This window comes from Psammomys obesus, unplaced genomic scaffold (genome assembly GCF_907164565.1).
Source record: "Psammomys obesus unplaced genomic scaffold, mPsaObe1.curated_primary_1811, whole genome shotgun sequence".
In the NCBI taxonomy this organism is placed as follows: domain Eukaryota; kingdom Metazoa; phylum Chordata; class Mammalia; order Rodentia; family Muridae; genus Psammomys; species Psammomys obesus.
In genome coordinates, this window is record NW_026588368.1 from 4,310,360 (window position 1) to 4,337,317 (window position 26,958).

At 41.9% G+C, this 26,958-nt stretch overlaps 1 protein-coding gene across 3 annotated transcripts in view; it reads right to left on the bottom strand.

The window, feature by feature from the left end:
• The window catches only part of Adipor2 (adiponectin receptor 2), a 55,900-nt gene that overhangs the window by 23,714 nt on the left and 5,228 nt on the right, over positions 1–26,958 (bottom strand). The window contains exons 1-2 of one of the 3 annotated variants that reach the window (XM_055604121.1): positions 18,810–18,942; positions 88–346 (exon numbers count right to left, since the gene is read on the bottom strand). In XM_055604121.1, coding sequence (XP_055460096.1) covers positions 88–258 — 171 coding nt within the window. In that variant the 5' untranslated portion in view covers positions 259–346; positions 18,810–18,942. Of the gene's footprint in view, positions 1–87; positions 347–18,745; positions 18,943–26,958 lie in introns of those variants that run through there. The other 2 variants (XM_055604120.1, XM_055604119.1) reach the window with 2 other exon arrangements.

Sequence of the window (26,958 nt, forward strand, 5' to 3'; positions counted from 1 at the left end):
ATATTACACATATGTATTCTTTTTAAATATCACCCTCATCTCCATAAATGTTTGTTTCACTTGCAACCCTCTGATCATTTAACTTACATTTTCATAATAGGAAGAACAAACAGGTGTCTCTAAAATGGGCTCCAAATCTCCTTGGTGGTTGTCATTATCACCTCCCCTTGTGTCATCAAGCTGGTGCCCTTTTCTGAGCCTTATATCTGGCTCTGGAGTCCTGGTGCACCCCAATCGGTGTTCTGCTGGCTCGTTCATGGGATACCAAAGCCTTTCTTACAAAGTGGTCTTCCTTTCTGTCCCTTCTTCTTGGGAGAATGAATTTTTAAGGGATAGTGAGTTGACCCTAAGAAGAGAAAAGTTATACACATGAGTGCCGGAAAAACACTTGAACTACATTATTATACACAAAAGCAACAGAAAATTCAATCACTAAAAAGAACAGTATTCTTAAAAACTTATACCCACATTTGACAAAGTTCAAAATGCCTTTCATGATAAAAGTCCTGAAGACACTGGTAATAGATGGAGCATATTTCCAAATAATAAAGACATTTACAACAAACTCATGGCAACATTAAATGGAGACAAACTGAGAGCATTTCCTCTAAAATCAGGAATGAGAAAAAGATGCCCACTCGCCCTCTCTTATTTGATGTAATGCTCAAAGTCTTAGCCATACAATTAAATAAGAAAAAGACATAAGAAGGATAAAAAATAGAAAAGGAAAAAAAAATACCAAACTATCTCTATTTGTAGATGACCTGATTTTTTTTTCTAACTTTTAAAAAAGATCTACAGGGCTGGAGAGATGGCTCAGAGGTTAAGAGTACTGTCTGCTCTTCCAGAGGTCCTGAGTTCAATTCCCAGCAACCACATGGTAGCTCACAACCATCTATAGTAAGATCCAGTGTCTTCTTCTGGTGTGCAAGTGTATATGCAGATAGAACATTGTATACATAATAAATAAATAAAATATATATTAAAAAAAGATCTACAGGATATAGTAGAAAATGCTTAGACCTAATTAATATGCACAGTAAATTTGCAAAATAAAAATCAGCATTAATTTTTTTTTTTTTTAACCCAGGCAGGCTCAGCAAGTAAAGGCATCTGCTGCCAAGACTAATGACCAGAGTTCATATATAGGACACACTTGGTAGAAATAAAGTCAATTCTTACAAGTTCTCCTCTGACCTTCCTACATACATGTGTGCACCCACATAAATAAATAAATATAATTTAAAAAAACAGTGGCACTGATATATACCAATAATGTACATTCTGGAAAAAAAATAGGTAAAATAACTCATTCAAAGCCACCAAAAAAAAAAAAAAAAAATACACATACACCTAACCAAAGACAAAGTCTTCTATCTGTTGTAAAAACTTCATGACATCAAAAATGGAAATCAAAAATATACTAGATGACAAAAGATCTTCCACTCTCTTTCATTAGAATATTGTGAAAATAGCTACATCACCAAAAAACATAAATGTAAATAAATGTATAGATTCAATGTGATACCCATCAAAATTCCAATGGCATGTTTACAGGTTTAGATAAAAACAATCCAAGAAACCACTGGAACCACAGTCAAAGCAATACTAAAGAGTAAGAACAATGCTGGACCTCAAGCTATACCACAGAGCTAACAATAAGAACAACCTGGTACTAGCATTAAAAACAAACAGGTAGGGCTGGAGGGATGTCTCAGAGGTTAAGAGCACTGGCTGCTCTTCCTAAAGGTCCTGAGTTCAATTCCCAGCAACCACATGGCAGCTAACAACCATCTATAATGAGATCTGGTGCCCTCTTCTCTCATGCAGGTGTACATGCAGGCAGAACACTGTATAAGTAATAAATAAATAAGCCAAAAAAAAAAAAAAAAAAAAAGGAACAGAAGACTCAGCAATGAACTGACAAAACTACATCTACCTAATTTTTGACAGCGGAGACAAAAACAAACATTGGGGAAAAGATAGCTTACTCAACAAATGGTGCTGGCAGAAGTGGGACCCACCTGGAGAACAAAACTAGGACCACTGTCTTTCACCTTGTAAAAGAATCAACTCAAGACCTTAATTTAAGCTGAGCACAGTGGCGCATGCTGTAATCCCAGTGTTCAGTGAGGCAGTCAGGTGGATCTCTGTAAATTTGAAGCTAGCCTGGTCTACAAAGCGAGTAGCCAAGGCTACACAGAGAAACCCTGTCTCAAAAAACAAACCAAAAATAGTAAAAAAAAAAAAAAAAAAAAAAATTAAGTCCTTAATTTAAAGTGTAAAACACTGAAAGTTCTAGACCTTCTAAGGGAAGGTCAGGCACCAAGCACGGTGGCACACGCCTTTAATTCCAGCATTCAGGAGGCAGGTGAATCTAGGTTCAAAGCCAGCCTGATCTGCAGAGTGAGTTCCAGGACAGCCAAGGCTACATAGGGAAACCCTGTCTTGAAAAAAAAAAAGAAAATTAAGAAAAGGAATGAAGGAAGGGAGGTAGGGAGGAAGGGAAGAAGGGAAAAAGGGAGGAAGGGAGGGCTGGAGATACAGTTCAGTGTTTAAGAGCACTGACTGCTCTTTTAGAGGACCTGAGTTGGATTCCCAGGACCCACATGGTGACTCACAACCATTCACAACTCCAATTCCAAGGAAATCCAAAACCCTTTTCCAGCCTCCTCAATCAGTTCACACATATGGTGCACAAGAAAGAATACATGCAGGCAAAACACTCATACACATAAAATAATAAATCTCAAAAAAAAAAAGTTTAAAAAGAAGGAGGTGGCAACTGGGCATGGTGGCACACTCCTTTTTGTTTGTTGGTTTTGTTTCTGTTGTTTGACAGTTTCTCTATGCAGTCCTGGCTAGCCTGGAACGCCTTAGGTAGACTAGGCTGACCTCCAACTCAGAGATCAGCTTGCCTCTGCCTCCCAAGTACTAGAATTAAAGGCATATGCCAGCACCACAGGCTGATTTCTCTGAGTTCCAGCAGAGTCAAGAAAGCAAGTTTCAGGCCAACAAAAAATATAGTGAGACCTTGTATGGGAGAGGGGAAGAGAGAGGAGAGAGAGTGAGAATAAGAATTTAGGTAAACTTTCAGGTTACCAAAAACTTAAAATAAATATCCTAATTTTAGAATGTTCTAGAGAATCAAATTTTACTACAGTTTGTCTACTGGCCTTGAAGAAAATGCATTTGTACTAGAATGGGAGACCTTGAAACCAAAAATAGACAAATAAATTAACAGATTTGAAGGGTTTCTTTTAGCAACACTACAACTTAGTTCTGCCCTACAGATTAAGTATTTAAATGCTGTGGGAATGAGGGACACAAAAACTGTAAAAAGAAAGACAATTTTCAGGTTATTACATTAACTAATAAAGCACACAACAGTCAGGGCTGGGGAGGAGGCTCAGTGGCACTTGCTGCTCTGACAGGGGAACCAGGTTCAGCTCCTACTGTCCACAACTACCTGTAACTACAGTTTCCAGGAATTCTGGTACTTTTTTCTGGCCTCTGCAGATGCTCGGTGCATATGTGGTACACATACATACTTGTAAAGCAAAATACTCATAAATATGAAACAAAACTAAATAAATATTTAAAAAGTAAACTTGCCAAGCGGTGGTGTTTCACGTTTTTAATCCCAGTGTTTGAGGGGCAGAGGAAGGCGGACCTCTATGAGTTCGAGGCCAGCTTGATCTACAAAGTGAGTCCAGGACAGTCATGGCTACACAGAGAAACCTTGTCTCGACAAAAACATAAATAAATATTTTTAAAGTAAACATGATAATAAACCATTATAAATTATAAAATTCATAATGTGATTAGCTCATAAAAGGTGTATGTATGTATGTATGTATGTATGTATGTGTGTGTATATATATATATATATATTCTCCCAGAGGAAAGCAGAAGCAGACAAAGAAGGGGAGAGGAGAGAAAAAATGTATTAGGAAGAGTGTGGGGCAAGACAGTTCAGTGGTTAACAGCACATACTCGGAGGCTGGAGAGATGGCTCAGAGGTTAAGAGCACTGGCTGTTCTTCCAAAGGCTCTGAGTTCAATTCCCAGCAACCACATGGTGGCTTACAACCATCTATAATGAAATCCAGTGCCCTCTTCTGGCCTGCAGGCAGAACACTATATACATAATTTTAAAAAATATCTTCAAAAACAAAACAAAATAAACAAACAAAAACAAAACAAAACAAAACACACAACACCAACTCCTCTTGCAAAGGACCTAACTTTGGTTCTCAGTTCTATGTCCAGCAGCTCACAACCAACCCTCTGTGACTCCAGCCTGGGTAGGGGTGAGGCACCTCTGGACTCTGAAGGCACCTGCACTCACATGTACAGACCCCACACAGAAAAACCTGCAGACACATAATTTAAAATAACAAAAACATTTTTAAAGGTGAGTGCTATTTAAATTCTTTAAGGTTTACTCCCAGATATAGTTTTAATATAATACATAGATATATATTTTATTTCCCTATTCTAAAACTAAGAACCTTAAGCATAAAATACAAAAGAGTAGTTCTAAGAATCCCTGAGGCAGCTAAGGAGGCCATGGTTCCATACCAGAAGCAACACAGGCTACACAGCATCTCATAGAGCATGGAAAGGTTGTTTTTATTTTTATGTTTCAAGACAGGGTTTCTCTGTGTAGCCCTGGCTGTCCTAAAACTCACTTTGTAAACCTGGGTGGCCTCCACCTCAGGGATCCACCTGCCTCTGCCTCCCAAGTGCTGGGATTAAAGGAGTGCACCACCACACTTGACTGGGAAGATTTTGTCCAGGATGAAAAACAGAAAAACACTTTCAAAAAAGGTGAAGATGCCCAAGCCTAAAAAGAACAGAGCGCCGGGGATATATCCCAGAACACGTACCTAAGCACCTAAACGTCGATCAGTCCCTATCAACCTGAAACACCCTAAACAGCCTTTGGCAGTAGAATCAAGATACGGAGTAACTTGGACTTTAGGGAGTAAGATAGAAAGTAGAATCAGAACAAAATTTAAAACACTAAACTCAAAAGTAATTTTTTCAAAGAAAACAGCATTTGGATCATTCTGCACAATAATTTACAATTTAAACTAGGATAATGGTAGAAAGCAAAAGATCAACTACACAGCAATTAGTAGTTTAGCAACTTATTATGATTCAGGAAAAAAAAGCCCCACAAAAAACCACAAATATTGTTCCCTGGGTAATTGAAGGCACATCAAAAAATTATAACTCCCTGAAGAATGCTAATAGAGGCTTGTGGGAAGTAGGGGAAAGCCCTGAGCAAATGTGGACCCCAATGACTCAGACATATGGAAACTGATTGGCAAAGCCTCCTGGTCTAGCAACACCAGCATCCTGCAGCCTCCTCCTCCCAACTGGATGCAACCTAAGACTGCCCCCTACAAAGACCTCCAACTGAAACAAGCTAATCCTCTTCCTGTGCTGTAAATAAAGGAATGTATGGTATCATCAGAGAGAGCACAGGCCACTTAATCCTAGCTTTTCTGCACACATCTGGGTCTTTCTTTACTTCGTTCCTAGCTGCCAGGTTTCCAGGACCAAGAAGTGCAAGACATAGTAGAGGTAAATAGATTTCACTAAAACAAGCCTATTAATCATTAAAGAAATAAACCAAGTACTTAATAATCCTGAAGGAAGGTTTAACAAGTAACCATATCTGCCACAATATATTATCAAACTACAAGGAATATAGTCATGGTCTGAATAAAAACGGCTCCCTCTAGGCCACTGGGAATGGCACTATTAGGAGGTGTGGCCTTGTTGGAGGAAGGGCTTTGAGGTTTCAGAAGCTCAAGCCAGTCCTAGTGGCTCAGTGTCTCTCCCTTCTGCCTACTGATCCAGATACAGAACTCTCAGCTACCTCTCCCCAGCACCATGTCTGCCTGTGTGCCACTATGCTTTCCACCATAATGACTAAACCTCTGAACTGTAAGCCAGCCCCAATTAAATATTCTCCTTTTTAAGAGTTACCATGGTCATGCTCTCTCTTTAGAGCAACAGAAGCCCTAAGACAAATATACAACATTAATAAAGTTAAGGCCACATCAGGTCTAAAAATACACCCCTTCAGAGGGCACAGGGGAAAAAAAAAAAAAAGGCCCTCTTTAGAACTAGAAGAAGCCCTCTCCACACACCAAAGCTGCCAGTACCTTAATCTTAAGCTCCCTTGCTATGAGAAAATAAAATTCTATTCTTTACCCAGTCTAAAGTACTTTGTCATAGCAACACAAAACAGATTAAGGCAGGAATTTAACTTCAACTGCATTACAGATGCACTGCTGCAGAGCTCCCCACCTCACCCCCCGCTTTATGTCTCTGATCTTTCGGGACAGGGACAAAACTCAGTTGGCAGAGTGCCTGCCTAACACCCACGAAGCCCTGGGCTTCACCTCCATCACCGTGTGAACTGGCTGCTGTGACACATGCCTACAATCCCCACACTTAGAAGGATGAAGCAGGGCCAAAAATTCAGATTCAGCTATACAGCCCAGGCTAAAATAAATAAGTAGATGAGTAGATATGTGTATACTTATGGCATTGTATAGCATTAATGTATACAGTATTTTATTCCTTCATCTTGTAATCCTATAAAAAGCAGATGAATTACATAGAGAGCAACTGTTACATGCTGCTAAATCTAGTGACCTCAATTCTTTTATTCATTTTTTTTTGTTCTTTTTCCTGATTATTTCCGTGAAAGTATTCATATCGTTTTACTATAATACTTGTGCATTTAACACACACCATTTATTTTACATGGCTCCAAGCTACCAGCCAGTGACTCACTTCAGCATGAAGGTCTCTCTTTTGGCTTTTTTTTTTTTTTTTTTTTTTGAGGGGGGGTTCAAGGCAGGGTTTCTCTGTGTAGCCCTGGCTATCCTGGATCTCACTTTGTAGCCCAGGCTGGTCTCAGAGACCTGCCTGCCTCTGCCTCCCAAGTGCTGGGATTAAAGTTGTGTGCCACCAAAGCTCAGTCTTCTGGCATTTCTTACAGAGAAGATCTCATGGTAATAACTTTTTCAGCTTTTGTTTCTCTAAGAATGCCTTAATTTCTTTATTTTTGAGTTTTGATGGATTAAAAGGACCCAAGTTCAAATCCCAGCACCCACATGGCAGCTCACAACTGGAGTCTGTAACTCCAGTTCCAGTGGATTTGACACCCTCACACAGACATACATGCAGGCAAAACAGCAATGCCCATAAAATAAAAAGAAATCTTTTTTTTTTTTTAAAGAAAGAAATCTGCATTCAGAATCCTTGCCACTCTTCTCTTGCTACTTCCAAGATTCCCTGGTTTTCAAGGGTTTGATTAAGTGTCTCAAGGTGCATCTCCTTGAGTTTGTTACTTATAATCGATTAAACTTGGTGAATTTACAGATTCATCTCTTAGGTCAACTGGAAATTTTAATCATTATTTATTTAAAATAATCTCTTTGCCCTTTTATTTTCTCCCTCTGAACTCATAATGTACAGCTGGACTGCTTGATAGTATTCCACAAGTTCCTTAGGCACTGTTCATTTCTCTTCATTTGTTTTCTTTAAACTTCTAAATAAGACTAAATGCCATTTCTTCAAGTTGACCAAATCATCTGGCTGTTCAAATCTGAGATGCTTATGAGATGGACATGCTTTGGACCCTCAAATAAGAGCAAGTAAAAGATTCTTTTTTTGAGAATGTGTCTTGCTTGGGCCTATGAGGTTTGTGATTTAAGCAGGTCCTAATTTCCCAAAATCTCACGGGAGCTTCATTTAAGACATTAGAAGGTCTATAGTATGAGTGCATCTGAACTCTTCTGCCAACAAGCATCTGGATCTGCAGTTGTTCTGTGCCCTTTGTGAATGGTGCACCTGTTGTCTGCCTAAACTCCTAATTATGCTGCCTTCCCAAACCAGGTAGAGACCAGTTTTTCTGGCACTCCCTAAGGACAGAAATTACAAGAAAGGGCTACTCAGATTCCTCCGGCTTAAGAGAGGGAATGGGAACATAAACTTCCTCTAATCAAAACTGAATCATGGGGGAAGATGAAGGATAAAAACAAAAACATGACAAGTTTTCCTGTTTTTCTTTGAGAAACAAGAATTTTTCCTATAAAGCCCAGGCTGGCCCTTAATTCACATCCTCATGCCATACCTTCCCAAGTACTAGAACTCTTCTACCATTCAAAACATAATCTTTTCTTGGTTGTTTCCTTACTATTAGTAAGCTTTTCACTGCTTTTCCAGAACTTTTATATCATTCCAGCCTCCCCCAGGACTTTTGTTTTTCAGGTTTAAGAGGGTAGGATTACGTTTCTAGAACGGAATGAGGACCTGCAGCTTACTACACAAACTTCTAAATATGGCACAGAAGCATTTTGTAAAGGCTATTAGGATTGCTATATTCTCCCTTAAGAAGAAAATAGCATAGCTAGAAGTGGATACCTTTAATCCTAGCACTCAGGAGGCAGAGGCAGAGGCAGGTAGATCTTTGAGTTGAGGTCAGCCTGGTCTACAGATTGAGTTCAGGACAGCCAGGGTTACACAGAGAAATGCTGTCTCAAAAAAGAAAGAAAAAGAGAGAGAAAGAGAGAAGGAAAGAAGGAAGAGGAGGCAGGGGGAGGGAGGGAAAATAACATGACTAAAAGCCAAAGAGAGCTTGCTACACAAGCATGAGGATCTGATCCACAACACACATGAGGAAAACCTGGGCATGCTGGTGTGTGCTAATAATCCCAGCACTTAAAAGGCAGAGACAGGCAGAGCTCTGTGAGTCTACATAGCAAACTCCAGGACAACCAGAACTAGAGACCTTGTCTCAGAAAAAGAAAGAGGGGTTGAGGAAGAAGAGAGAAGAGGCAGGAGGGGAGGGGAGAGGAGACAGAAAGAGACAGGGGGATCGCTCCAAGTTCCATGTCAGCAGGGTCTACATAGTGACAATCTGCCTCAAAAACACCAAAAACTTGCCTGAGGTACTATGCACACTACTGGGAGAAATCTGTCATGAAAAGCCTTACTCATCTGTGGACTCAGTATAAAACAGTATCAACTGATGAAGCAAAATTAGCCCAGTGGTAAAACTATGTCAAGTCTACTCTAGGAGTAATCAGCCATTTTCTGAATACATGTAATGCCCACTCCACAGATGAAAATTCAACTCCAGCAAAAGTCCATGGCTAAGGAGATTATTATAGGTCCTAGCAGGGGAGCTACTGCTGCTGTTTTATTAAATGAACATAACATACCTCTCAAAATGCCTTCTAAATAATTGTTTATACACAAAGAACAGAACAGTGCTGCTGTCAGTATTGGTTAGTTTCTTTTTATAGACTTAATGGCCACCTGAGAATAAATGACTATTGAATATCCAGCCAAAAATGCTACGTTTGTGTCACTTTCTTCAAAGCTCAGGGAACACCAAGGAAGAAGAAGAAAGAGAGAACCAGAGGAAGGTGGAGAAGAGGGATGGAAAACTGACTTCTAGGCATGGCAGTTAACACTCTCGAACTCAAAAGTTCAAGAAAAACTGAGCTCACCAACAGAATCAGCTCCCAATCTTATCAGATTCATGATCTAGAAACAGGCCTGGGCTCATAATTAATTAGACCTCTCTTACCATTTACCTCTAGGTAAAAGGTCTCCTTTTGGGCAAAGGCTAATTTTTCCACTTTTATCTAAATACAACATACCTCACTCCTCCTAACAACTGTACTAATACTTTACGCTATTTAATGTCTTCCTAGCTCTTACCGCTCTTCTGGAACTATTTATTCAGGTTTTCGTTTGGGTCTTTCTTGCGCTACCGTCTCATGAAACCCAGGTTGGCTCACAGTTACTACATAGCTGAGACTCTTTCGTTGTTGGTTTGGTGTTATTTTTACATTTATTTATTTACTTACTTACTTACTTACTTATTTGGTGGGTTAGGGACATACTTGCCACCCTGTATAGGTCAGAAGACAACTGGAGGGTATTGGCTCATGACTTTACCTGTGGGTCCCAGCAAATTACACTCAAACCATTAGGCTTGACAACAGGTGCTTTTCCTTACTGAACCATCTCACTGGCTCCCTAGAATAACCAATCCTCCTACCTCCATCTCCCAAGAGTTAATAGTTAATTGTGCGACCCATGCCTGACTTTTCTGAGGTTATTTTCCCATCTCCCTACTCCTCCAAATTATCAGTTCCTCATGTGTCAAACTGTCTTATCTTTTTCATCATCCATGAACTTTACAGCACAAAGTTTCCAGTAGAAATTCCTTAGTGATACAAATCATATCCCCTCAAAAATCCTATGTTGAAACCCTAATCCCCAGTGCCTTAGACCATAACTGTACTTTTTTTTTAATTGAGATTTTATTTGACTTTTAAGGGTATGGGTGTTTTGCCTACATATTTGTCTATGCACATATGCGCAGTATCCAAAGAGGCCAGAAGAGGGCACTGGATTTCCTAAGACTAGAGTTACAGCCGGTTGGGAGTCCTCTCCGCAGTGTTGTCTCTCAGTCTGTCCCCGGTACCACTATGCCTGTCCTACCACCCACACCCCCGTAGGTGCTGAGGATCAAACCCAGACCTCTGGAACTGCAGCAAGTACTCTTAATTGCCAAGTCATCTCTCTGGCCTCTATGACTATATTTAGACAAAGACAAAGGGCCTTTAAAGTGGTAATTAGGCTAAATGAAGTATTAAGAATAGGACCCCAGGCTGGGTGTGGTAGTTAGGCCTCTAATTCCAGTACTCAGAGGCAGTTTGAAGCCAGCCTGGGCTACACAGTTGGAATCTGTCTCTAGGAAATGAGGGTGGGTGTGGGGGTGCCTACCTCTAATTAAATCTGTCTATGTAAGAAAAAAGACACCAGGGATGCATGCCCAAAATAAAGACTCTATTAAGACAAGAGAAACATAGCCCATCGGCTAATATTTTAAACTTCGAATTCTAGACTCAAGATCTCAGAAAACAAATTTGTTGTTTGAGCCATTCAGTGTGTGGTTATTTCACTGGCAGCCCTAACAACTTACATACCTGGCTTTTGACAGATTAACATTGCTTAAGTGTTTTCTTTTTCTTTCTTTTTGTTTGTTTTTCGAAACATGGTTTCTCTGTGTTGCCCTGGCTGTCCTGGAACTTGCTCTACAGACCAGGCTGGACTAACTCAGATATCCACCTGCCTCTGCCTGGATTAAATGTGCTATCTGAAATGTGTGCACCACCACATCCGACCCAAGTATTTTCTAAACACTAGTGAGAGACCTAAATCCCCAACCTCAAGGACCTAATTTCTAACTTAATAAGTATACATATTATATAAAAGTTTGTTTCATACATTTTGTCTAATTGCCTACAATCCAACCTACTACTTATGTTTTCTATTTTAATCCTTAATTGACACCACAACCCCTAACAATTCCCAGTACACTTGCAAGGCTAAACACGTCTATGATCTCAGCACTCTCATGGCAGAACTGGGGTTCAAAGTCAACCTGGATTGCATAGCAAGTTAAAGGCCAACTTGGAATATACAGCAAGATCCTGTCTCAGAAGCAAAAACATTTGCAGAGTGCTTGCCTAGCATGCATGAAGCCCTGTACTCAAATGCAGCAACACACACATACCAACAACCTGCCAAAGATCTTAAATACAGAAGCAAGAAGTCTTGATGAGAATGTTCGATGTAGTATTAGGTTTTGGGTTTTGCTTTAAACGTCTGGTTTGTTTGTTTGTTTGCTTGTTTGTGAGAATGTATGTGGACAACTTGCAGGAGTTGGTTCTCTCCTTCCCTCACGTTAGACCTTGGAATCAAACTCATATCATCAGCGTTGGTGGCAAATACCTTTCTCTGAAGAGCCATCTTTGGCCCTAACACTGATATTTCTAACCAGTGATTGGACCTAGAACCACACACACAACGCAAGTTCTCCACCACTGAGTTATATGTGACAATACCAGTTTTTCTATTTTTTGCTTTTTGAGTCAATTTCGTCTTTTTTTTTCATTCGAGACAGGGTCTCACTATGTAGTCTTGGCTGTCCTGGAACTCACTCTGTAAACTAGGTTGGCCTCTAACTCAGAGATCCACCTGCCTCTGCCTCCTGGAGTTAAAGTGCTGGAGTTGAAGACATGTGCCATCACCTCCTGGCCCGAACAATTTCAATAAGGTATACAGTCAGGCCTTGAATTTATAATTCTCCTGCCTCAGATTCCCAAGTAACTGGGATCACAGGCTTCACCACCAGGTCTGATCTGGCAACAATCCAAATGCCTATCAAAACCAGAATAAATGTTAAACGACTATATTCATACAATACTGACCAGGTGTGGTGACTCAGATCTACACTCCCAATACTCCTGAGGCCACTGAGTTAAAAAGCAACCTCAGTTACATGGTAAGTTCTAAGAAAAGAATAATGGGGTGTGGTACAGGCCTGTATTCTCAGTACCCATAGAAGAGAATTATAGGATTTGGAGTTTCAAGCTCATCCTCAACTATATACTGAGTTCAAGGACAGTCTGGGAAACAGGAGACTGTCTCAAAAAAAAAAGGGCAAAGACACAAACAAAAACACTAGGAAAAACTGGGTATGGGGGGGAGGGGGGAACATGGCACATGGTTGTAACTCCAGCACTTAAGCTGAAGTGGGAGAATGACAAGTTGATGGCCTACCTTAGGCTATACAATAAAACTATGTCAAAATAGTAATAAAATACAAAGAGAACATCAGCAGCTAGAGATGAAGGCCAGTAGCAGAGTCCTAGGTTCAATTCCTAACACCACCAAAACAACAAGCAAATAAGCAAAACAGTGTATATGACAATTTATTGACCCAGAAAGAAATCCCTAAGTATTTTTTAACGTGCTTCTGTTAAGTCAACATCTCATCCAGAAGCATAATTCCACGCCATAGCCAAGGTGAGAGAAATTCAATGTGGAGAAACCAAATTAACGAAGAACGGATCTGACACTGAAGCTGTTCGGACACTGCTGCCCCAGATTAGCTAAGTAACTTTCCCCAAGAGCTGACCATCTACTTTTTTCCTACAATTATGCCTTGAATATGGACCTTCTGGCAACACTTTACAAAGCTATGATCTCACTAAAGAATCCCAGTAATAATCAAGTTTGCCAGATGCCTTAGTGAGTCTCTGAAATTATATACTCTTATCATGACTGATAGGACGAATGAAAATGGATAAAATATGTAATTTCATTCATTCCATGTTGAAATGTTAATGCCCACAGCTAAGATCTCTGGCTGTGATGTCAAAACTGGCAGTGTTACCATAACTGCATATTTCTCTAAAGTCACTAAGGAAGCGGTTGCTGCCCCAACCTCTCTTTTTCTTTAAATGAGACAGTCTTGATACTTCAGCCAAGTTGGCCTAGAACTCTCAATTCATGGGCTTTAGCCTACAGACTGCTGAGACAGGTAGGAAACAGTACAGAGCATTCACTGCTTTGACTTCTCCCTAGGGTGAGAAACAGAAACAGCACAGTGCCTCTAAAGGTAGGGCTAAAGAAGCAACAGACCTTAGTACGCCACAGGGAAAAGAGGTACAAACTACAAAGCTGAAAAGGTTATTAACATGTCCAAAAAACAAGTTAAGAAAAAAATGGTTTTAATTTTTCAGCTATTCACATGATTTGCAATCCCTGAAGCTTTGCCCAAAAGCCATTAAAGCAACTAAAAAAGTCTATGGGAGAAAAAAAAAAAATTTGTGTGTTTTTGTTTTAAAGAACATGAGGCTTTAGGATTTTTTTGGGGGGGGGGTGCTGTTTCACACTTTATTTTGAGAGTATATATGTGCGTATGTGCCATGGTGCACATGTGGAGATCACAGAACACCTTGTGGAAGTGGGTTCTCTCCTTCCACCATCTCCCTATCTCGCTGAACCAAGAACATTGAGAACACACTTATTTGCATATATTGTATGTGTGTACATAGGTAGGTGCCTGTGTGCCTGCATGCATGTGTGTGCGCGTGTGCATGTGTGTTATATGCCAGAGGACAAACTCAGGTATCATTCCTTGGAAGCTTTCCATCTTGGATTTGGAAACAGGATTTCTCACTGGTACCTGACTATGCTAGGAGAGCTGGCCCGTAAGCCTCAGCAACCCACCTGTCTAGTCACTATACTCAGCTACTTTCCGTGGGTTCTGAAGATTAGACTCAGGTCCCTACCCTTGCATGGAAAGCACTTTACTGAGCTGAATATCTAGCAACATGGCCCCACCCCCTTCCTGGTTTTTGAGACAGGGTCTCATGAATCCCAGTTTGGCCCTGATCATCCTATGTAGCCAGAGGATGACTTTGAACTCCTGATCCCCTAGCTTCCACCTCCCAAAAGCTGGGTCTGTACCACCACACTCAGCCTCTAAAGAGGAGTTTAAAACAAAGACAAACATCTGGGGAACTGAGAAGACCAGAGAGGTAGGAATTTATAAACTAATTTCTTTGTCTTAGGGCAAAAAGACTCGGCAAAAACAAAGTAACAAAAACACCTGTTTACTGCATAAGCATTTCATCACCTAGTAGTTCCGATGATCAGTCACTCTTTATGACTGTGACCAACCATGTTATGGACAAGAATTCTGTCACCTGGACACAGTGACAAACATTTATAATCAAAGCATTTAGGAGGGACTGGTGAAACAATCAAGAGTCCAAAAGCCAGCTTGAGCTATATGGCCAGATTCTGTCTCAGAAAAAGAAAAGAAAAGAGAGAGGAGGCAATCCTAACAAAAGTCATCTATATTATATTTAATAATAATAATAGCCAGCCAAGTCAACTCAGAGCCATCTCAGCAAGTAAAGGAATTTATTTACTTGCTGAGCAAGCCTGATGACCTGAGTCTGATCTCTGGAACCCGCATAAAAATCAAAGAGAATCAGCCCCAAAATTGTCTTTTAACTTGCATATGTGTAACATATCAAGCATGCTCCCTAAACAATTATGCACAGCCCACACACAACTTATTCAAAAAACAAACAAAGCTTTTTAAACATAACACCCAACAGCTTCCAGCCAAGTCTGAAAGACCTGCCCACGAATTAGCCTAGCATAAAAGTTTAAAAAATGATTGTGACTGAAGTGCATATACCCTCCCTATCTTCCTCCTTCCCCATCACACACCCCAAAATGATAGTGTATGCTATTGTTCTTATACACTTTTAATCTTCAAATGTCTGCCTTAGAAGTTTCAGGCAAGCTCACAGAAGACTACATAAAATCAAAAGATGCAAAAATATGGAGAGCTGAGTGCTAAAGGCTGAATTCCAAGTCCTAAAGGCTAAGAAAAAGGATGAGAATGCTGACCATGGGAAAACATTTTAGTGAAGGGCATCAAGAGTGAGTGGGTTGCCAAGGGCTACTGTTTCAGGAAGGTGCAGCAAGAAATCTCCAAGAAGCCAATCATGCCCAAGGACAAAGAGAGCCAAAGCTGTAATAGCTTTCAGAAAATCCACAAGTACACACACACACACACACACACCAAAACAAAACAAAACAAAAAACCTAACCATCCAAGAAAGCCAAAAGGGAAATAGACTAAAATAGACAGGCAGAACTGTGTATGCACACATGTCCCACTTAGGGGGAGAAAGAATATCCACATGCACACGGCAGGAGGTTGTGTGTTCTCACCTACCGCTCTCCACCTTGTGCCACATGGTCTTGCACTGAACCTAGAACCAGGCTAGCTGCTGCCCGCAGCCCCGGCAAACTTCCTCTTTGCCCCTATGGGCCATTTAGAGCCAGGCTTTTACCGGTTCTCGGTATCCAAACTCAGGTCCTCATCATGCTTATACACCAAGTAAGGGAGCTCAACAAGTTACTGTTGGCAGTATCTCTGCCCTTCATTTAATAAGAAAAGGGGGGAGGGGGCCTGGGCTAGTGAGGTGGCCCAGTGACCACCTGAGTTCAATCCCTGTTACCCAAGAGGTCAAAGCCAGCAGAATGGGGCTAGAACGATGGCCCAAAGACCCAAGTTCAGCTCCTAGAACCCACATCTAACTTCATCTAACTTCAGCTCTAGGGGATCTAATGCCCTCTTCAGAACTCCATGGACACCTGAACTCACACATGCACAAACACTCGAAGACACAGACACACGCACTTAAAAATAAATATTTTAAGTAGAACACAAATATTTAACATGAGCCATTTACATAAAAATTATCATCAATAGAGTCTACAAGGATAATCACCATAATAACCTCTTAAGTAATTCAGAATAATTTTTACTTTTCTTTATATTTCCTGACTCATTTTAATTTTGTACACTCCCCCTCACAATGCTTCTGAGACACGGTCTCTAAAATATGAAGCCCATGTTGTCCTTAAACTCACAGGCCTGCCTTGGCCTCCCAAGTACTGGGATTACAGAAATGGACAACCACAGCCAACATCAGAAACCACTATACCTGACTTTTTTCTTTCTCTATTGAGGGCTAGATAATAAAAAATTTTAGACTTTACAGTCTATGAGTCTCTATGACAACTATTAAAGAATTCAACTTTGTATTCCAACAGCAAAAAAACAGATAATAACCTAAACAACTGCATGTGGCTATATCCCAGTTAAGCCTTACAACAAGCCACAGGCAGGACTTGACTGGAGTTTGCCAACCTCTGAAATAAAGGAAATAAAGTCATTTTTCTTAGAAAGCAAAACATGACTTACAATAAGTGCACCATGTAAACCAAACGACTCATGAAAAATACTTCATCTGTTTGTAAGTTGATACAGCAAACCCAAGGATGGAAAAACACTCTGACAGCTCTAGAAATCTTACTCTCATCCACAGAAGATAAAATCTGCTACTGAGTAGCCCAAAGCCTGAAACATAAACTGGTGGGTAGCCAGTTACAGACACTGGAAAGACATCTTTCAAATTTAATTTGAACTTCTCAAAAAAAAAAAAAAAAAAGAAGTCATAATTTACCACCAATATGCTAAAGCCTATGGGTGGAAGTCCCTGCCACTAAGATAGTTTTAATTTACAGTTCATTCACAATCAGCACTGTGACAAATTTCAAAGAATGAAGTAAGAATTACACTCTCCAAGCAGTGTAAAAGTGAACAGGATGTGTGACAAGATCTTAAAGTGGCCTCTGGTAAAAAGACACTTGAAAATATAACTGATAAACTTATAATCCCTCCCTTTAAATATTAAGGTTTTGAGCTTTATTTTTTGAATTGTGGTGGTGGTGCATACCTTTAATTCCAGCACTTGGGAGGCAGACGTAGGTTGATCTCTCAAGTTTGAGGCCAGCCTGGTAACATAGTGAGTTCCAGGACAGCTAGGGCTATGTAGTGAGGCCATGTTTGGAGGTGGGGGTAAGATCTGGGTAAGACATTTGCCCATAATACCAAGATTCTGGAGTCAGGGGAAGATTTAAAAATTTAAGGCTTGCCTAAGCTACATAAATACAGCCTGTCTTCCCCCCCCCCAAAAAAAAACTATTGTGAAGAATTTATTTTTAACTTTTTCATTAGGGCTCAGCGAGGTAGATGATTCATGCCAACACGTAGAGCACAGAAGCAAGATTCTTATTAGTTCAGGCTACAGAGTAAGACCCTGCTGCCACTGCCTCCCCCCAAAAAAACACATTTAATTGGGAAGTATTTTATGATCAAGTAATTTTAAGTATCATAAAACTTTGCAGTATTTTTAATTTGTTTCTTGGAGACTAGGGGTAAGTACTCTGCTTTAGGAAATACAGTGAAAACAGTAACACAGGAATTAAAAATGGCAAGATGGCTAATTTTAAGACCTGACCACCTAAGTTCGATTCCCGGAACCCACATAACAGACGAGAAACAACTCTGTAACAGTTGTCCTCTAACCTCCACTCGTGGGCCACGAACACACACACACACCATGCGCACATACAATAAACTGATTAATTTTTAAGTTTTTTTTTTCCTAAATGAGACATCAGAGTAAAAATTAAATAGAACTAAGAGATCATCCTGCTAAGATATTAAAACCTCCAATGAAGCGCTGTACCTATCAACTCCCGGTTGGTCGTGTAATCTTTCCAACCAAACATTCACTGCTCAATCCTCTCAACAAAGTTTTCAAACTCCAGAAGCAAACGCTTAAATCAAGGTCAAAAATAAATAAATAAATAAATGAAAGCCAGGAGAAGAAACGCATCAAGCCTTCTGATCCAACGCTCTCTCGGACCTCTCAAAACTTACTTTATAACCGTTATTCCCTAACAAGCTGACCACTGGATAGATAAAAACTCAAAGGGGCTGAGAACTGGGCCCCGGGACTATCCCGCGGCGACCGCCTGGGAGGCGCCACCTAAGGAAAGGTGACGAGGGCAACCTTCCCGAATCCCGGCGGTTGGAAAAGTGGCGCTGGGCACAACCCCTCCGAGGCGAGGCTGGGCAGAGAGATCCCTACAAGTAGCAGAAGACGCCAACTCTAGAGCCGGGGCGGGAGGACTCCCGCCGCGGGCCGTCACGGGGGGCACCGGCCCCGTCGACGGGAGTCGGGGCGTAGGGGCTTCGGACCCTCCGCCCGGCGGCGGGCAATGGGCAGCGGGCAGCGGGCGTCCGCGACCGCAGCTGCACGGAGCGCGGCCCCAGGCCCGCCCCGGTGTCGCCGCTCGGGCCCCCGCACCGGGCGCGCGGCCGCGGGTCAGAGTTCCGGCCAAGCTCGGAGCCGGCCAGGCGCGCGCTCCCGGCCCCGCGCCGGGGACACCTGTCCCTCAGCCCTCACCTCCTTCCGACCCCGGCAATCTGCTGAGCCCGGGAAGCCGCGCTCGAGCTACACAGCCCCTCACCCGAGTTGGCCGCCGCCTGGTCGCGCGGCTCGGGCGCCTCGGGAAGCAGCGCCTCGGGGAGGGGAGAGGGGGAGCGGAGGGAGGGGGCCGCTCGCTGGAGCCGCCAGCGCCGCCGCCGCCACCGCGGTACCGCGTCGGGACTGTGCTCGCGCCGCCGCGACCGCCGCCGCCGCGTCTCCCCGCCTCCGCGCCCGCGCGTAGCCGTGACGCGCATCGCACGAGGCGGGTCGAGCCAGTAAGACCACACCCCGTGCGCAGCCGCGTTGGTCTAAACCGGAAGTCTCTCCTCCGGTGGCTCTAGAGCCACGGTGCATCTTGGGAGTTGTAGTTCGACCGGGGACACAATGTAAACAGTGCGGGCAGAATGCCTTAGCCGCGCTCACCCTGCTTCCTCAACGTTTCGCGAAGAGATCAGAGGTGGAGTGGGCCACCGCGGCCCGGGATGCTTCCCTCGATGCCCTCGGGTGCAAGCCACAGTTTAAAGATTCGGGCTGGAGCTTGTGTCTGTGTCAGCAGCCAAAATAATGCTAGGCGTCGTCTTGTGAAGGTTTCGGGATTCCGAAAGCGTTAGTCACCTCTTCCTCAAACACTAGGGCTTATTTTTATTACTCTATTAACTTATGATGATTTATGCCCTACTACTTCTAGAAGATATGTACGAACCCTTAATATGTATAATTCAATTTTTTTTTCAATGGTCTTAACGTAGTGGTCGATTACAAACGACTTAAGCTTTGGGTCTGTTTACCCAGAAGGAGTGATTTGCGACAAGTGAGCTTTCCTATTGAAATCTCCCTTAACAGAAGCCAGAACAAGGGACTATAGAAACTGGTTTGCAGAGAAAAATGGTTTCTTCGTGTTCAGTTGTAAGAGGAATTTATCTTTCACACTCTTCAGGTCAAAATAACCATTAAAGTAAACTCAGAAGCTTTAGACTTTAGAGGAAGCCTATGACCGCGGCTTATTGTCCTTGCCATTGGAACACAATAGGTCTTATATCTGAGAAGCTGAAGTCTGATGTTGGCGGGGAGTGAGCGGGGATCGCGGACACATGGACATGGAAAACTCTTCAACCAGAGAAAACACTAGAAAACACTGCAGAGGTTGAAGCAAGAGGATCTTGCATGTTCCAGGTCAGCCTGATCTACATAGCAAGTTCCAGGCCAGACTTGGCTATACAGAGTAAGACTGTGTCTCTTAAAAAAAAAGAAGATACGAAAGTCAGAGACTAAGACAATTATACCTTTCCACAAATGGAGGCATTTGGGACTTACAAATTTGGCCTATAGCTGGAGATACAGATCAATGTTGTGTGCTTGGGACACACTCTGAAGGCCTCAGTTCCGTCACCGACTTAGGAAGGATAAAAAGGTCCGTAATATCAGCTTTAAAAGGGCAAAAATGAGATTTTTCAGGCTTAATATAAGAAGCCCCACCCCAAGGAACACAAGCTTAGAATAGACCAACCAAAAACAGTAGTCAAAGATCTCACATGTTGCAAGGTATGGCAGCTCACACCTTAGTTCCCAGCACTTGGGAAGCTGGTATGGGACGACTGCAGTGAGTTCATGGCCAACTTGGGTCCCAGATCAGCCAGGACTAGAATGAGACCCTGCTTCTACGAAAGAAAACAAAACTCCCTGTCAAATCTCTCCTGCATCGATTTCTTTTAAAGACGCTAACCAAACGAAGAACTCTACCCTGGGAACAATCCACCTTGTGCCGAAACAGGTTTTTAAGAGAACACCGTCATTTCCCCTCCTACCTCTCACCTTGTCTCTGTTGAAGTGATCTCATTGTCAATCACTGTATGCAATTTCTGATGCTTCTATAATGATGAAACAAACCACCTTATTTCCTCAAAATGCTCACACCTTTTCAGCTAATAAGGATCTTTGCTACTCTCCCTACCCACAGGGGACATTCCTGAGTCCCACTGCCACGCTGGCTTCACCCTTATCCTTACCTAATTGACACTACCAGACGTTTCAAAGCAGATTTTTTTTTTTTTTCAGATCTCTTTTCCTGACCACAACTTAAGCTATTGACTTTTATGGGTTTTCTCCTGATTAGCTATTCACACATCACAGAGAATTCAGCAATATTCAGTATCTCCCAGTATCAGCTGTGGATCTTCAGAATCAGAATCTTCCTGTGCCTGTTTGTTGGTTTTGTTTGTTTGTTTTTGCAGCACTAGAAACTGATCTTTGGGTCCTGTGAATGCTTAGGCAAGCCTCTTACTGCTTTGCTTCATCCCCAGCCCTTCTCTCAGTTCTTTCTTTTTGTTTTTTAATGGGGTTTGGACACCATAATAGAGGACAACTTTGTGAAATCTGTTCTCTTTCCATCATGTGGGTTTGGGAGTTGAATTCAGATCATCAGGCTTGGTTGCAAGTCCCTTTTCACCCTAAATCAGCTCACATGCCCAGTCTCTCCATTATTAAGGTGTTATCTTTTTCCCCAGGGAGTAAGTCCTGCATCTCCTACAGCAACAAAAGATATTTCCTTCTTCCCTACCCATATCAGTAATCATGACCCAGCCAAGTCCTCTGGTAAAGCCAGTTTGATAGAGTCACCTATAATTTGTTAACAAGGAAGACAAAACACTGGTTGAGTAATATTCATAATCCAGCTGTGGCTTCAATGACATGTTGACATGTTATTGGCATAATGACAATGAACTTGCTTCTAGGATGAATTTAGCTGCCATTGTGAGGGTCAAGCCAATAGCCAATGAAAATGGAAGATGCATCTAAAATTCTAAAGCCATAAGCAAATGGTAGGGCGACTCCTAATTCAAAATAAAATAAAAATTCTTAATATCATTGTGAATTTAAAACCACTTCGAAATTGGCTTCAGTGCTTTTCCTTTGAAGTAAAGTTATTTTCTGCTCAAAACAGTTGCTTTTTTTCAAACTTTTCAAGATTGATTTTTATTTTATGTGTGTAGGCATTATGTCTGCATGTGTGTCTGTGTACCACGTGTATACAGTCCTCAGAGAGGACTGGACTCCTCATGTAGGTGCTGAGAATCGAGCCCAGGTCCTCTTGACCACTAAGCCATCTCTCCAGCCCCACAGTTGCTGGAAAAAATTATTCTGCCATTGGAAACCAAAATTATTATATAGTCTTGAAAAAAAAAAATCTGTGGTTTAAAATTACAAGCAAGCCATGGAAGTCCATACCTGTAATTCCAGGACTGGGAGGCTAAGGCCAGCCTGAGCTATATAGGGAGAGCATGCCTCAAAACAAACAAACAAACAAATAAATAAATGTAATAGCATGAGTGTGCTATGTCAGAAACAGAATTCATGTCTTCCCACGTGTCAGAATTTATTAGTAATAATTTCACAAAGTATGGAGATTTCAGTGGCATCAGTTTGCCCTGCGCTCCTACTTTCCGTGACAATCATGATTAAAACTGTAAGGGGTTAAGAGGTCAAAGCAGAGTTCAAAAGGTATAAGAAGTCCTGAGAAGCAGGGAAACTAAGAAAGGTGCAGAGAAAAAGAAAGAGAGAGAGAGAGAAATGTAGACAATACAAAAGGTGAGCCTAAATAAATAAATAAATAAATAAATAAAGCTGGCAACAACTAAAACAAAAATAAAGCAAAAAAAAAAAATACTAGAGACCACAAGATGGTTCCCAAGGAAGGCTCCACTGGGCCTAATGACCCAGGCTTAATCCTTGAACCCACATGGCGGAAGGAAAGTACTGACTTCCACAGGTTGTCCTCCAATGTCCACATAAGCACTGTGGCCAACAGAGGTGCACAGAATAATAAATACATATACAAATAATGTTAAGGGGCAAGAAATACCACATCAGTCGCTGTGACTGTCTCATCCATAGATAAAATTGTTCCAGGTAACTAGGATACCATGGTGTTAACTGATTTGAAAATATCTGGTATAGAATCTGTATTCTAGATGAGTTGTATTGTCTTGTCACTGTGGAGATGGTTCAGTCATTAAATGCTTGCTGTGTAAGTTCAGGGAGAGCCTTAAAAATAAGAAAGTTGTTGAAGAAGACACTCAGTGTTGGCCTCTGGGCTACACACACCAGACTCTACCCCGCACATAAACGTATACATACAAGTTCATACACACACTGACCACACACAAGAACTGTACTCTGTGATACTTGCATTTACACTGCCATCAGTCAAGTATCTATACTGTTTAAAAGCACATTGATCTTGGATTTGAACGTTTACAAGCAATGCATTTCCAAACACTTGCAGAAATGTCATAACATACTAAATTCCCATTTGTGCCAAGTTGCCCCAGCGTTGAAAACCGAGAATTAAGATCAGCATAAACACTCTCATAATTATATAAATAGCATTAGCAGCTCCTCAAACACAGGTAGTTAGTGTAGCCCTGGGGAAGGCTCGTAAGACAGAACATTATTGCCGGCAATGCCGCTGACTGACTCATTGCTTAAGCGCAACCTGTGCAGCCTCCTCAAACAGCAAATGTGTCTATGGGTGCACGTAGCTTTTGTTGTTGTTCTTGGTCAACCAGGGCCTCATGTATGTTGGGTAAGAGCCCTGCCCACTGAGCTTCATGCTTAATCCAAATACGTGTCCTGAGTAGAGAAAAAGGGACACAGACAACTAGATGAATACACTTGGCAGTGGGAAGGGGTGGAAAATAGGTCTGAGAACTAAAGAGAGGTAAACATTTATCTGTAATTGACTGTTTTTCCCTATGAAAGAGACCAGGTGAGTGACAAATGTTTGACATTTAGTAATGCTTGATGGATCTGTACTAAAAGCGTCGCTAACATTTTGCAGTTTATAAAATCAACTTTTTTCTTTTTTTTTTTTTTGTGATAGTGACTCTCCTTGGCTGCCCTGGAATTCACAGAGATCCACTTGTCTCTTGTCTCTGCCTCCCAGAGCACCCGCACACCCAGCTTAAATCAGCTTGTGAACATCTATGATTCTAGTTCATTAGCCCACTCCCACCCTTTGAAGTACCTTTTGAACACTTTTCCTAATAAACCACCTCTATTTCTGTCACTAAAAAGAAAACAAAAGCTTTATTCACCAGACACATCTGTAATCTCAGAGCGAGAGGGTGTAGGTAGGAATTGTAGAATTTAAAGCCAGCCTGGTCTACATAAGCCAGCCTGGTCTACATAATGAGTTTAAAGTTTACCTGGGATACACACTGAGACCTGTCTGAAAAGTCTCAAAAATGGCCAGACATGATGGTGAATGAATGTCTCTAATCCCAGCACTCAAGAGGCAGTCAGGCAGAGCTCTGTGAGTTCAAGGCCAGCCTGGTCTAATAGTGAATTCCAGAACAGTCAAGGTTACAAAGAGAAACCCTGTCTTTATAAAAAGAAAGAAAAAAAAGAAAGAAATCACCAAAATTGAACTGCGTGGGCTAATGGGTAAAGGCATTTGCCACTTGGCCCGACAACCTGAATCCAGTCCCCAGGATCCATGGGATGGGAAGGAAGGAAAAAGCAGACTGACAAGTTGGCCTCTGAGCTCCACACGTGTACACCCACACACATATACAAAGACACACAAAAATAAATAAATGTAGCTTTTAGAAGAATCTTTAAAACAAAATGAAACAAAACATTGACCCAAAAGGCTTCATGGAGGTTTGCCTTGTGTACAATAAAATGCACTCCTCTGTAGTCAGTGGCGTCTTTCCCGAGTCTGGCTTCAGGCAGACATTGAAATGTTTTGGTTACCATCCCTGTACTTGGGAGACTGGGGCAGTAGGAGTACCATGAGTTCCAGGTTAGCCTGGGCTACAGAGTAGGACCCTTTTTAAAGAAGGCTATCAGGGTTATTATTGTTGTTGTTTAAGGAAAGAGTCAAGATGTGTGTTCTACTATTGCTTAATCTCAGCCACAAAAAATACTGTGGGGGGGGAGGGGGCAACACTGTGTTTGCTGTGCTGAATTCTCTATGTTGCCCTGGAACTCAACTTTGTAGTGCAGGCTTGCCCTGAACTGCCCTTGCCCCCACCACTAGCGTACTGGTGTTGCCGGCAATGGCCACTGTGCTAAGGCTATTTCTGGGCTGAAAAGTAAAATCCATAATATCAAGAGGGTTCTTCACCTGGAAGTAGCTTGAAGGTAATGTTCAGCTAAACCAAAACTTGGAGCAGACTCATTTTTGGTTTTTGGGGTTTACTTGTTTATTTGGGGTTTTGGATTTGGATTTTGTTTGTTTGTACACTGGGTCAGAGGTCAGGATCTTGTTGTGTAGTCTAGACTGGCCTCAACCTCATAAATCCTGCTTCAGCTTCCCAAGTGCTGGAAAACAGGCATGAACCTCCCAGCTGGGTTAAAACCCAGGTTCATAGGATTATTTGATGAGAATTCTATCATCAAATTACCCAGTTTTTGTTCCTGCGCCTGTGCAATCTGGTAAAGGTTCGATTTACCGGAGTAGAAACCAAGAACTGGCAGGCATTTACTGAGAGAAAACAGAACTGATCTGGAACTGATTTCAGAAGACTAAACGATCTCCTTGTGCAGGGCTGTGGGGCCAAGGCAGTCCTCTGAGCTGGTTCTCTGATTGCTTTTGCTTTTCTCTTGGCTTAGATAAGAAGCAAAAGCAAGAAGACATAATTCCTACAGAAAGAGTAAGACAATCTTCTTTTTTTTATTCTTTATTAATGACACTTTATTCACTTTGTATCCCTAAGACGATCTTCTTGAATTCTGTTTAATAAGGTCATATGTCAGGCCAGTGGCAGTGGCTTAGTGAGGAAGCTTGCCCAAGGCCACAGGTTTCAACACCAGCACGGCAAAATAGGAACTCACACAGCTTGTGTGTTACTAGCCAGGTGTGGCTGTGCCAACCTACCACAGATGGACCCTGGACAAACGGAGAACAGAAAGCAGAAGGGAGGGAGGGAAACACGGAGTGAAAGAACAGAAGAAAGGGCTCAGCATGTCTCCTGCTGCCGTCTAGCCTTCTTGGTGTTGCTTTCGCAGGCACTTGCAAACCTGCCCCAGGACCTGGTTCTTTTTCCAGCCAGTCTCTGTAATGGCTTAAACGTTTTGACTTCAGGGAACCTGGTCTCAAGAATTTTGATCTGAGGCAGGCCTGGTGGCACACATCCTTATTCCCCAAGCTTGTGAGGCAGAGACAGGCGAGTCTCTGTCAGTTCCAGGCCAGCCTGGCCTGCAAAGCAAGTCCAGGACAGCCAGGGCTTCACACAGAGAAACCCTGTCTTGAGGAAAAACAGAAAAAAAAAAAAGAATTTTGATTTGGAGCTGGGGATGGAACACCAGGCTAGAGCACTTGCCTAGATGCATATGGCCCTTAATTCAAGCCCCAAATCTCACACACACACACACACACACACACACACACACACACACACATATTTTGGTTTAACACATTTTTTTTTTTTTTACAATCGCACAAACTCAGTCCTGTCAGAGACACACGTCTGTGCAGAAACAAATGGCAAGCCCACAGAGACCCCACCCTTCCCCGATAGACACACAGTGACACCAGGGCCTCTCATGAGTCAGAGCTTTCCCCAGCTGGCAGGCACGGTGCCCATAACCTCTGCCTTCACGGGGTTGCCACACTTCCTTCAACCCTCCCTCCTGCTCCCCACAGCCCTTCCTGTCTGCACGCTTGCCTGCCGCCTGAGCCACCCTGAGCCACCCTGGATCACAGAGAGTGATCTCTAAGTGTCCGGCATCGCTGTTATTAAGATGATAACTGCCTTGTTGTTTTGGGGTTTTTTTGTGTGTGTATGTTTTGTTTTGGTTTTTTGTTTTGTTTTGTTTTGTTTTGGCTGGCTCCTGCAGGCTGCCATACACAGTGGGTAGAGGACTGGCATCACCCTTACCTCTACTTGCCCCAAGAGATAGATAACTGATTATTGTTGTTTTCATTGTTTTCTGTTTTGTTTGAGACAACATCCTTTTATGTTGTCTTGACTGGGATAATACTCACATTGGAGCCCAGGCTCACTTCAAACTCATAATATTCTACCTCAAGTGTTAGGATTACAGATGTATGCCACTGTGCCTCTTAAATAACACTAATATAATATAATATAATATAATATAATATAATATAATATAATATAATATAATATAATATAATATAATATAATATAATATAATATAATATAATATAATATAATATAATA